The sequence below is a fragment of the Bufo bufo genome, chromosome 9 (genome assembly GCF_905171765.1).
Source record: "Bufo bufo chromosome 9, aBufBuf1.1, whole genome shotgun sequence".
Taxonomy (NCBI): domain Eukaryota; kingdom Metazoa; phylum Chordata; class Amphibia; order Anura; family Bufonidae; genus Bufo; species Bufo bufo.
Window position 1 is genome coordinate 221,547,396 of NC_053397.1, and position 13,432 is coordinate 221,560,827.

The 13,432-nt window shown below is 45.7% G+C and overlaps 1 protein-coding gene across 11 annotated transcripts in view; it reads left to right on the forward strand.

Annotated features, from left to right (window-relative positions):
• Positions 1-13,432, forward strand: part of DAB1 (DAB adaptor protein 1) — a 230,960-nt gene that overhangs the window by 131,174 nt on the left and 86,354 nt on the right. For all 11 annotated transcript variants that reach the window (XM_040408230.1, XM_040408231.1, XM_040408234.1 and 8 more), the window contains exon 5: positions 11,592-11,723. In XM_040408230.1, coding sequence (XP_040264164.1) covers positions 11,592-11,723 — 132 coding nt within the window. The remainder of the gene's footprint in view (positions 1-11,591; positions 11,724-13,432) is intronic.

Sequence of the window (13,432 nt, forward strand, 5' to 3'; positions counted from 1 at the left end):
GGGTCAACGACATTCTTCATTGGATTGTGACACGTAAAGTGCTTGATGGCAGATGTATGTTGGGGAGGTGAGAGCGAGCCCGGGCCGAAGGGTCGGACGTAGAAGTAATAACTCACAGATATCTACATTATACTCTCATCTTTATTATTCTTTTCAGTGGAATTATTACTGGAAATGTAAGGCTGGGAAGCAATAGTTACAATGTATCACCTTTATACCTGTATATACTGCCACCTACAGGCCACGGTTGGTACGACAGGCACAATAATTACAGTGAGTGTTGAATTGATCGGCTCCAGTCATTTGATTGAGCAGAGTGATTAATATTGTGGACTGTCTGCTGGGATGTGTAGAAAAAAATAAAAACTCAAGCAGTAAAAAACATCACCTTCTTGACACGTTTCGGGCACCCAGGCCCTTTGTCAAAAGAATGGAAGGTGATGCTTTTTACTGCTTGAGTGTTTATTTCTTTCTACAAATTTAGTGACCAGTTTGGAATACGGCGGTGCTGGTTTTTTCTCGATCGTCGATTCAGGAGTCTCTGCTCACCGTGACACGCCGTCAGTCGGTAACAATCCCCGAATTGTGTTTTGTTTGTCTGCTGGGATGTGATGGATGGGAGGTGCAGGCCTGTCCTCATTTGTTCTGTATTTTTTGGTTTAAAAGGACCCCATTCCATTTGTTTCCATCGCCTCCCCACATTGCAACCCTGCTCCTGTTACCTCACATCCTCACATGAGATGACAGATCACTGCCTTCAGCACACTCATCTCCTGAAATACTCTGCGCTGCTGAGCACCTCCACATCCTATGATCTCCCCACATCAGAACACAGTCATACGCATCAGTATACTCCCTCCTGAAATACTCTGTGTTTCTGTAATGAGCACTGAGTATCTTGTTTTGTCTCATACAGGCAAATATACAATTGTAGCAAACCCTCAGCTGTGAGAATTGTAAGGTCTGTAAAGATTGTCAGTCTCTGGGCGAGCTCTTAGGGGTCTGGTACTCATTGAGGAGACCCAGTGTTCACATTCAATGACAGCAAGCAGAAATCTTGCTCAGTCAGACCTATGTGACTGATGAAGGCGACCATTGCATATTATATTCTTGAAGTAAAGTTGATCAATAGGACCAGTACTGCAGGGGCGGTCCCCTAGCTTTTGGGGGGTCCTCAATGGCACATCCCCCTAGTTATACAACTGTAGATGGGCAGGGGAGATCACTACATGGGGCTCATATGTTGTGAAGTGAAATTCTGAGGATCTGTAGATGCAGAATTTGCAGGATTTTGGCTGCAGCACTGACACCTCCATACAATATTTAGCGTCCCTGTTGCGTGCCGGGACAGCAGCTCCTGGAACGTCAGAATTAGGTCACTTTATGCTCGGCAGTAAAACAATGCAGCCCCCGGTGACTGTAGATGCCTGATCCCAGAGTCTGCGCCGGGTTTATCTGCGGGTTAAAGAGGAGGCTCCAGGCTACAAACACAGAGAACAATCTCAAGAAGTGAAAGGATGAGACTTTACATCAAGTCTGAGGATGATAGGAGGGAGCTGAGTCAGAAGAGCCCCCCAAACATGGAGGGGCCCAGTGCCTGGACAGAGGATGCAAGGGAAGGAGCGGAGCCAGAAGAGCCCCCCAAACATAGAGGAGCCCAGTGCCTGGACAGAGGATGCAAGGGAAGGAGCGGAGCCAGAGGAGACCCCCAAACATAGAGGAGCCCAGTGCCTGGACAGAGGATGCAAGGGAAGGAGCGGAGCCAGAAGAGCCCCCCAAACATAGAGGAGCCCAGTGCCTGGACAGAGGATGCAAGGGAAGGAGCGGAGCCAGAGGAGACCCCCAAACATAGAGGGGCCCAGTGCCTGGACAGAGGATGAAAGGGAGGGAGCGGAGCCAAAAGAGACCCCCAAACATAGAGGGGCCCAGTGCCTGGACAGAGGATGAAAGGGAGGGAGCGGAGCCAGAAGAGACCCCAAAACATAGAGGAGCCCAGTGCCTGGACAGAGGATGAAAGGAAAGGAGCTGAACCAGAAGAGACCCCCAAACATAGAGGGGCCCAGCGCCTGGACAGAGGATGAAAGGAAAGGAGCTGAGCCAGAGGAGACCCCCAAACATAGAGGGGTCCAGTGCCTGGACAGAGGATGAAAGGGAGGGAGCGGAGCCAAAAGAGACCCCCAAACATAGAGGGGCCCAGTGCCTGGACAGAGGATGCAAGGGAAGGAGCGGAGCCAGAAGAGACCCCAAAACATAGAGGGGCCCAGTGCCTGGACAGAGGATGCAAGGGAAGCATCTGAGCCAGAAGAGACCCCCAAATACATAGAGGGGCCCAGTGCCTGGGACACGATAAAATTGAAGGAGTAGGTCAGAGGAGACCCCACAATACATAGAGGGGCCCAGTGCCTGGACTGAGTATAAAATGGAAGGATGGCAGCAAGAGAAGACCCCCAAATGTATAGGGACCAGTGCCTGGGACACAAAATAAAAGGTAAAGAGTAGATGAAGAGAAGACCCCCATACGTAGAGGGGCCAGTACCTGGGACAGAGGTGTAACTTCACACTCCTTGACCCCAATATAATATCTGTACCCTTTATAATACAGGGGTCTTATGTGGCAGAGAGGTCCGTGGACCCCTAGATCTGTGTGCTATGCTCCCTGAGCCCCCGTATGACAGCTGATCTCCGTGGCCCCAGCCGGGGGTCAACCTGTAATCAACTTATGTTCATGGGGTCCTTCTAAGGAATAAAGATTGTTGACAACAACCCCTAAATGCGGCCCCTCCGTTTTTCCTAATTGTGCTCAATATATTAATTATTGGGTGGAAGGTGCCGTGTAAATTCTTCTCTGTCTTGTGGATTCGATCCTCACCCGTGATCTGTTTACATACAGGAACCCTCATCATCTACCAGACTCCATTACAGTCAGTACGTTCCTGGTGCAGTTTCCGCCCCTCCCCCATATTTGCCTGTCATCATCCAGGGCAGGTCATTATAATGATGGCGGAGAGCAGTTAGGTCCTTGTGCACATCGTATGACATATGAGGCATACGGGGGCTCGGCTTCCAGGGGGCTGACAGCTGCCTGAGGTGAGATGATGAGATTTATAATGTGTGATTTTTTTTTCTATATCTAATCTTATTGGAGGCTTTAAGGAAAACTCCAGCCATCGCATAATGACCAGGGGCATGCAAAGAAATCACGGATCCCCATGGCGAAACTCAGAATTGACCCCCTTCCCCCCACTGTGCGCTCCGCCATGTGCCGTGAACTTATTAAAATCAGTGCACGTCATTAGGGTCACAATTCTGCGCTGATTAATATCAAAATGTATTTCTATAGCCATGAATTTAATGTGAGAAATGACATTATTCTGCTTCCTGCAGTCACCACTAGGGGGAGCTCACTATATATGGATTTATACAGGCAGAATGAATGGGAACCTGTCAGCTCCTGACTGAGGGCAGCATGGTGCAGTGACAGCTGATTGCAGAGGACTCACCCGCTGGAGCCAGAAGCATGTACCAGCAGCGCTGAGAGAGAGATGAGTCCGATGCCACATGCCACTCCCGTCCTCCCTGCCTCTACATCAGGATTAACAGTTTTCTTTCCTGTTGTGCATATTTTTGGGATGCCTTTATTAAGTCTGTCTCAGTTCTCACGCTACATGTTCTGTCACTGAGGCGCGAGGCATAAAATGTCTCTATGAGGTACTTTACTTCTATACAGGTTTAGGTTACTTTCACACTTGCGGCAGAGGATTCCGTCGGCAGAACTGCCTGCCGGATCTGTCAAAATGTACAGTATGCAAACTGATGGCATTTGTCAGACGGATCAGGATCCTCGTCCGTATGACAAATGCATTGAAATGCCGGATCCGTCTCTCCGGAAAAACGGATCCTGCATTTTATTTATTTTTTCACATTTTTTGCGATCTGAGCATGCGCAGACCGCAATGCTGGATCCGTTTTGCCGAAACACTCGGGGCAGGATCCAGCATTAATGCATTTCAATGGGGAAAAATGCTGGATCCGGCATTCCTGCAAGTGTTCCGGAATTTTGGACGTAGATAAAACCGCATCATGCTGCGGTATTGTCTCCATCCTGAAAAGGCAAATAGACTGAACTGAAGACATCCTGATGCATCCTGAACTGATTCCTCTCCATTCAGAATGCATGGGGATAAAACTGATCAGTTATTTTCCGGTATTGAGCCCCTAGGACGGAACTCAGTGCCGGAAAAGAATAACGCTGGTGTGAAAGTACGCTAAGTGAGGATCTACATATGTGGCTGCATTACAGCCAGGTGCAGGATTCTCGCTCATGCGGGAGCCATGAATCACCATGAGCCGTTTGGTGGGATAATTACCATTTGTGATCGGCGCTGACATTTCCTCGCCGTAAGTTATAACCGTCAGTAAACATTCACATAAAAGACGAAGATCCTCAGCTTTGAATGGCGATTTGTTTCATGCAGTTCCTCATGTGTCTGGAGTCTCAGCTAGTAATAGAGCGCAGCCATTTCTCGATGTGCTGCCCGGATCCGGAAATGCGGATCCGCACTTCCGGGTCCGCAATTCCGTTCCCGAAAAAAATAGAACATGTCCTATTCTTGTCCGCAATTGCAGACAAGATTAGACATTTTCTATTATAGTGCCGGCGATAATGCGGAACGCACATTGCCGGTGTCCGTGTTTTGCAGATCTGTGGAGCCGCAAAACACATACGGATGTGTGAATGGACCCTTTTTCAGTGTTTTGCGGTCCGTTTTTCACTGATCTGTTTTTTGTTTCCGTTTCTGTTCCGTTTTTCCGTTCTGTTTTTCCGTATGGCATATACAGTAATTATATTGGGCTGGGCATAAAATTTTCAATAGATGGTTCCGCAAAAACAGAACGGATACTGAAGACATACGGATGCATTTCCGTATGTGTTCCGTTTTTTTTTTTGCAGACCCATTGACTTAAGTGGAGCCACGGAACGTGATTTGCTGGCAATAATAGGACATGTTCTATCTTTCAACGGAACAGAAAAACGGAAATACTGAAACGGAATGCATACGGAGTACATTCCATTTTTTTTGCGGAACCATTGAAATGAATACGGAAAGCAAAAAACGGTCGTGTGAAAGAGGCCTAAACCAGTAAGATGCCCCTGCTAAAAGTAGGCACTTATAACCAGTTGTAACATAAGTTACCTCACTACTGGTTCTCGTTCCGCTGCGTTTATCTTCCTCTCTATGCGGTATGGGGATCGAGCTGGGTATGGGTCTGGTTTCTAAGATGCGGATCGCTCCCCGGCCGGTGGCGCGATACCGTGCATATAAGTTGTACTTCGCGCTCTCAAGGAGCGAATAGTGATGTCACTCTACAAACTACGGATAGTTGCGAGTACCAAACTTTCTTCCAACGCGTTTCAGACAGTACGCTGTCCTTCGTCAGGGAAATGGTAATGCGGTAGTGCTGCTGGATTCCTTGTATAGATGCACTCTCTCTGAATGACCACACTTTAACCCTTTCTTGTAATACGTTCTGATACCTATCCAGGCATATTCTCTCTCTCTCTTATTCAAACGCAAATAGTTCTATTTCAGAATCTAAACCCCCAGGTGCCAATGGATTCATGTTAAAAACCCATTTCATTTCTATTCTGGACATGTTTTTAATAAAATCACCTCCCCTTTTATTTGGCCTCCCCCCCCCCCCCCCCCCCCCCTATCCCACAGGAAACGGACCCAGTGAATTCCCCATCATGTTTTTCTTTGTAGTGCTGTGATAATGGGTGTCCCTCAAACTTTTTTGAATATTGTATACATGTTCTCCCACCCTTTTCTGCGCGGTATCTTTCATATTTATTCATATTTTTACACTAGATTTTGAAAATCGTATTTCTATAGGTTTCAAGTCTTCCTGGTTGTGCAGTAACACATCTGCTGCTCTGCAAACCGCTGCATAACTTGACAAATTTCCTACAACAGAACCATATGTCCCTCACATAACACAAAGTGGACTGTAATATCGCAGTGCATAGCCCTGCTTCAACCTCCATTGTGTTACTCTGTCATGGGAAATCCATCCATTGGCCAGAAAAGTGAAATTTTCAGGCATCTGCACATATGTACCTGGCAGTATTGCTGAGCGGTAGGCTCTGCTGAAGCTGTTCTGACTGGCAAATAAGAAAGAGCAGAAGAGAATTTCACAAAAAAAGACTATTTTAAGGGAATCTCCCAAATCTAATTCATTTTGTAATATCTATAATGTAGTCTTTCTGATATGTAGCTTCAAACTCCCTGCATAGATCTAGAATTAAATTATAAAATTCTGTCTGCCTCCAATCACCACTAGAGGGAGCTCAGGCGATTACTACATACAGATATATACAGCCACCACTAGAAGGAGATCAGGAAATTACTACATACAGATATATAGAGATACCACTAGAGGGAGCTCAGACGATTACTACATACAGATATATACAGACACCACTAGAGGGAGCTCAGGAGATTACTGCATACAGATATATACAGGCACCACTAGAGAGAGCTCAGGCGATTACTACATACAGATATATACAGGCACCACTAGAGAGAGCTCAGGCGATTACTACATACAGATATATACAGACACCACTAGAGGGAGCTCAGGAGATTACTACATACAGATATATACAGCCACCACTAGAGGGAGCTCAGGAGATTACTACATACAGATATATACAGACACCACTAGAGGGAGCTCAGGAGATTAATACATACAGATATATACAGCCACCACTAGAGGGAGCTCAGGAGATTACTGCATACAGATATATACAGACACCACTAGGGGGAGCTCAGGAGATTACTACATACAGATATATAGAGATACCACTAGAGGGAGCTCAGAAGATTACTACATACAGATATATACAGCCACCACTAGAAGAAGATCAGGAAATTACTACATACAGATATATACAGCCACCACTAGAGGGAGCTCGGGAGATTACTACATACAGATATATACAGCCACCACTAGAGGGAGCTCAGGAGATTACTACATACAGATATATACAGCCACCACTAGAGGGAGCTCAGGAGATTACTGCATACAGATATATACAGCCACAACTAGAGAGAGCTCAGGAGATTACTACATACAGATATATACAGCCACCACTAGAGGGAGCTCAGGAGATTACTACATACAGATATATACAGCCACCACTAGAGGGAGCTCAGGAGATTACTACATACAGATATATTCAGCCACCACTAGAGAGAGCTCAGGAGATTACTACATACAGATATATTCAGCCACCACTAGAGGGAGCTCAGGAGATTACTACATACAGATATATACAGCCACCACTAGAGGGAGCTCAGGAGATTAATACATACAGATATATACAGCCACCACTAGAGGGAGCTCAGGAGATTACTGCATACAGATATATACAGACACCACTAGGGGGAGCTCAGGAGATTACTACATACAGATATATAGAGATACCACTAGAGGGAGCTCAGAAGATTACTACATACAGATATATACAGCCACCACTAGAAGAAGATCAGGAAATTACTACATACAGATATATACAGCCACCACTAGAGGGAGCTCAGGAGATTACTACATACAGATATATACAGCCACCACTAGAGGGAGCTCAGGAGATTACTGCATACAGATATATACAGCCACCACTAGAGAGAGCTCAGGAGATTACTACATACAGATATATACAGCCACCACTAGAGGGAGCTCAGGAGATTACTACATACAGATATATACAGCCACCACTAGAGGGAGCTCAGGAGATTACTACATACAGATATATTCAGCCACCACTAGAGGGAGCTCAGGAGATTACTACATACAGATATATACAGCCACCACTAGAGGGAGCTCAGGAGATTAATACATACAGATATATACAGCCACCACTAGAGGGAGCTCAGGAGATTACTGCATACAGATATATACAGACACCACTAGGGGGAGCTCAGGAGATTACTACATACAGATATATAGAGATACCACTAGAGGGAGCTCAGAAGATTACTACATACAGATATATACAGCCACCACTAGAAGAAGATCAGGAAATTACTACATACAGATATATACAGCCACCACTAGAGGGAGCTCAGGAGATTACTACATACAGATATATACAGCCACCACTAGAGGGAGCTCAGGAGATTACTACATACAGATATATACAGCCACCACTAGAGGGAGCTCAGGAGATTACTACATACAGATATATACAGCCACCACTAGGGGGAGCTCAGGAGATTACTGCATACAGATATATACGGCCACCACTAGAGGGAGCTCAGGAGATTACTACATACAGATATATACAGCCACCACTAGAGGGAGTGTAGGAACTTACTGCATACAGGTATACACTGTACACTCATGACTAGAGGGAGATCAAGATCTTACAGTATACAGATATGTACAGCTGTCACTATGGGGAGTTTAGGAGGTTACTGCACACAGATGTGACAGTCTTGAGCTGTTGGAGACTGTAAGGGGGAAATAGGGGATTTGTTTATAGCAGACTCAGATCTGTGTATGTGTGCTGCTCTCTGCAGAGTTCAGAGTGGCATTGGGGGGACTCTGCCCTAGGTCCGACCCCCTCAATGCCTCTGCTTTAGGTGCAACCCCATAAGTGCCCCAGCTACAGATGCCCCCCCAATGCTCCCACTCTAAAAGCACCCCTAATATTGCCTCTTTGCCAGTTGCCTCTGCTCCAGGATCCCCACTATTACCCTGCCTCAGGTGACCCTACTAATGCCTCTGTTTCAGTTATGACCCTCCGTTTGTGCCCTTTGCTCACCTTTGCTTGGGCTTTGTTAAAGGTTGTGACCTGCAAAGGGGGTTGGACTTATGCCTGAAAAATTCTGCACAGTGCGTCACATTCTCCAGTATTGACACGTACGGTTTACATGGCGGCAGTGATGATATTCCGTATTTACAGGCTGTACTGGTGGTGGAGGATTTAAAGGGGTTGTCCAGGTTTTAAAGTTATCCTCTCCACACCATAGGGCATAACTATATGATTAATAGGGTCTGATTCTGTGACCCCCACTGATCCCAGGAACGGGTCCTGTTCCCCCTTTTTGATGGAGTGACAGGCCACACATACGCCCTGCTGCTCCATGTATTCTCTTTGGGACCACTGGAAATAGCCAGCGCTGTACTCCGCCATCTCCAGCGACCCCATAGAGACGGATGGAGAGGCAGGGCATATGCTCCACCTGCCCCTCAGTCAAGAAGGGGGATCAGTGGGGGCTCTAGCGTTCAGACCCCCACAGATCACTTAGTTATCCCCGATCCTGTGGATAGAAGATAACTAGGCCGAGCATTTCTATTTTAGTTTGACACATATTTTGGGTCAGATTTTAAATTTTTATTTAATTTTTTTTTACACCCAAAGAAAACCTTTAAGGATAGGGAATGTGAAAAGGTCCAACAGCTATGACACGACAGGTGATAAGTGTCTGATTGGTGGGGGTCTGACTGCTGGGACCCCCATGATCCAGGGAACGTGGTCTTAAGACCCTTGTGTACATAGATTGGCGGTCATGTAATTGAATGTCTCAGGACCCCTTTGTTCATGATCAGTGGGTGTTCCAGCAGTCAGACCCCAGCAATCTGATATGTAGCACCGATCCTGTAGACAGGAGAGAGGTCATTATGGTCGGACAACCCTTTTAATTATAATGTAGATTATGTACAATCTGAGGAGGGTAAGATTTGATACATTTCATGCCAGACATTTATGCTTAAAGGGGTTAAAGAGTTTGTCTCACTTCAGTAAATGGCATTTATCATGCAGTTAATACAAGGCACTTACTAATGTATTGTCATTCTCCATATTGCCTCCTTTCCATCCCATTATACACAGCTCGTATCCGTGGTTATTACCACCGTGTAATCCAGCAGCAGTTGCCGTGCTTACACACTATAGGGAACACCTTTACCTATAGTGTGCAAACACGGCCACCGCTGCTGGATTACACGGTGGTCAAAACCATGGAAACGAGCAAATATGGAGAATCACAATCCATTAGTAAGTGCCTTGTATTAACTTTCTCTACATAATAAATGCCATTTGTTGAAGTGAGAGGACCCCTTTAACCCCTTTGTGCTACCCTTAATAGGGTTAGGCAAAAAATGTCTTGGTGCGTGCATTGCGTGTTTCCTATGTGTGATAGGAACTGCATGTGTCTTGTTTCTGACAGACTTACCAGCAGGATATCCATATATGTGTCCGACTGCTTTCACACTTGCGGTAGCAGGGTCCGCCAGATCCATGCTTACGCTAGCCCATCGTGCCGCCGGGGGTCCGCTCCGGCCCCATTCACTATAATAATATTTCTGTTATCACTGTAAGGGCTCATGAACACGGCCGCTGGATGTTTTGCAGTCCGCAAATTGTGGATCCGCAAAACATGGATACCGGGTGTGTGCCTTCCACATTATGCGGAACAGAACAGCCTCTAATAGAACCGTCCGATCCTTGTCTGTAATGCCGACAATAATAGGACATGTTCTATCATTTTGCAGAACGGCCATGCGGACAAACAGACACAGAATGCACACAGAGTCATTTACGTTTTTTGTGGTCCCATTAAAGTGAATGGTTTCACATACAGGCCAGAAAACAAAAAATGGTACGGACACGGAAAAAAAAAAAGTTTGTGTGCAGGAGCCCTAAGATGGGCCCCCAGAATCAGTTACACTGGTGGGCCCTAAGTACCCCAGTCCGACACTGACTGAGACCCTCAATGATCTTGAGAAAGGGGGTCCCAAGTCCCCTGTATTCAGCCATAGAGAATGAATAGAGCAGTAATGTGCATGCTCCATTAATTCAGGGGACTCAGAAAAGTAATTAGCATAAAATGTCTGTATAAATAGAGTTGCCCTTAAAACCCTTCCTCCTGTGTCGGTGTATATTCACACTCCTCTCCCAGTCATTGAAATGAATATGAGCCTTTGGCAACGGTTCAAGCAGAGATCCCGTCTACAGAACGTTCTGCGGAATACTGAGCGGCCGCATCCTGTGATCGGCATGATCACCTGTCAGATGAAGAGCTCCGGTTTTTGATACATTGACTTTGTGTTCTCATCTGAATGGCAGATTTGGCGCCTTGTCTGCAGAAAATTCATTGTCTCATCCTGGGCAGAACCTTGAAATCCATAATTAACTAGATGCAAATTCGCTGGTCCTTCATTTGAAAGCCAAAATCGTAAAATAATCAGCTTGTTTTTTTCATCTTAAGAAAAGATAAAATGCATTTTCCAGATAATGACACAATGTACTGTTGTGTGATCATTTAAAGGGGAAGTCCATCATAAGGACCTCCTCACGCCGCTGACACAGGGGAAGGGCTTGTTACAGGAGAAAGCTCTGATACCTTGTAAGGAGCCCTGCACCTGATAGGTAGAAGATAAGTGGAGGTGGAGCTCCCCTTTAATAAACTCACTTTATGATGAATTTATATAGTCAAAAATTCTAGATAGTTCTTTAGATTCCAAAAATAGTCAATATTTTTCAACCCCAAATTATCAGGATATCTCCTCTTTTATTTTTCTAGATTCTTCACCATCATCATGCGGTACATGAAATCTCCTACATAGCGAAGGATATTACAGACCACCGGGCATTCGGCTACGTCTGCGGGAAGGAAGGAAACCACAGATTTGTGGCAATAAAAACAGCCCAGGCGGTGAGTACAATAGATACGCGCCATTATTTAAAGGTACATAGCATTAATTGGTGTCCAGTGGCATAACTAGAACTGACGTGGCCCCACAGTAAATTTTTGAATAGGGCTCCTTCGGCCTCCTTAATGTAAACCTCTGACCAGACCTCCCCCCCTCCCAAGAAAAAAAACAACAACTCACCTCTCTTCTCCTACAGTCTTCATGCAACCCTGTGATCTGACATCACACTGCGTCAAGTCATAGTGCGCTCCTACGCACACACTACATCCTGTCCTGAAAATGTGCGCTGCCAGAACTTAGTGCAGCGCAGGCACCCGGTGAAGAAGACCAGAGAGGGATGAGTCATACCAGTGCTAGGGCTAAGAGCACCATACTCACCGCTCCAAGGACCCTGAAAATAAATCCATGTCTTCCTTCTGGGGCCCTTCCTGAATTCAGGCCCCATAGCAGCCCCTGCTTCCACTGTAGCTACTCCCCTGTTGGTGTCATTACGTCAGTTTAGTTAATTGGTTCATCTGAAGTTTCACCCACATCGGAGTCATTTAAAGTTACAGTGTCCTCGTCTTACTTTGCCGGAAGCGTTACAGGTGCTTCCCATTATAGTCTGTAGACTTAGCATTGCTTCAACATCTGTAGCCATAATTCAGTCTCACTGTTCATCTATGACATACCATAGGGCAAGGATGAGCGACAACATCCCTATCTACCACCTGATCCTAGGACCTATGGGAAAATTCCCATACTAACCTTATTAAGGCTACTTTCGCATTTTGGCTTTCCGTTTGTGACATCCATTTAGGGCTCTCACAAGCGGTCCAAAACGGATCAGTTTTGCCCTAATGCATTCTGAATTGAAAAGGATCCGCTCATAATGCATCAGTTTGCCTCCGTTCCGTCTCCATTCCGCTCTGGAGGCTGCCGGGCAGCGTTTTGCTGTCCGCTTGACGAAACTGAGCCAAACGGATCCTGGCACACAATGTAAGTTAATGGGGATGGATCCGTTTTCTCTGACACAATCTGGCACAATAGAAAACGGATCCGTCTTCCATTGACTTTCAATGGAGTTCATGACGGATCCGTCTTGGCTATGTTACAGATGATACAAACGGATCCGTTCATGATGGATGCATACGGTTGTATTATTGTAACGGTTCCGCTTTTGCAGATCCATGATGGATCCGCCCAAAACGCGAGTGTGAAAGTAGCCTAAGGTCAACAAAAAGTAAGCCTCTAACCCAAGAGTTCTGGCATTTATCATGAATTTCCTCAGAGCCTACAATGTGTCGAATCTGTATCTGAAACAATGTTGCAAATCTCATCTACTCTGTGTAAACAGCAACACACGTTTCTCGTCCAATAGCTGATCACATTTACTAGTCAACCTAGAAATAAATTCTGACAACTGAAGCAATGGACATCAAAAATTATTGTTGATGCTTGTCAGACTGTAGCCAACATAATCTAAACTTTTCTAGAAATGAGTAATAATATTGACACAAAGGTTGTCCCAACTGGAGAACAGCTCTAAAATGATCCAGATAAATGGCCAACCATGCAATACATTGTGGCGCCAAATCCACTAGAGCAGAAGCCATAGAGAGGGCCTGAGTTGAGAACCCCCTTATAATGATCTCTTTATGCCCTGTGCATAGGGGTTGGGATACCCCTTTATTGTGCTGTACAATTCATAGCTTTCTTCTTCGCCCTTCTG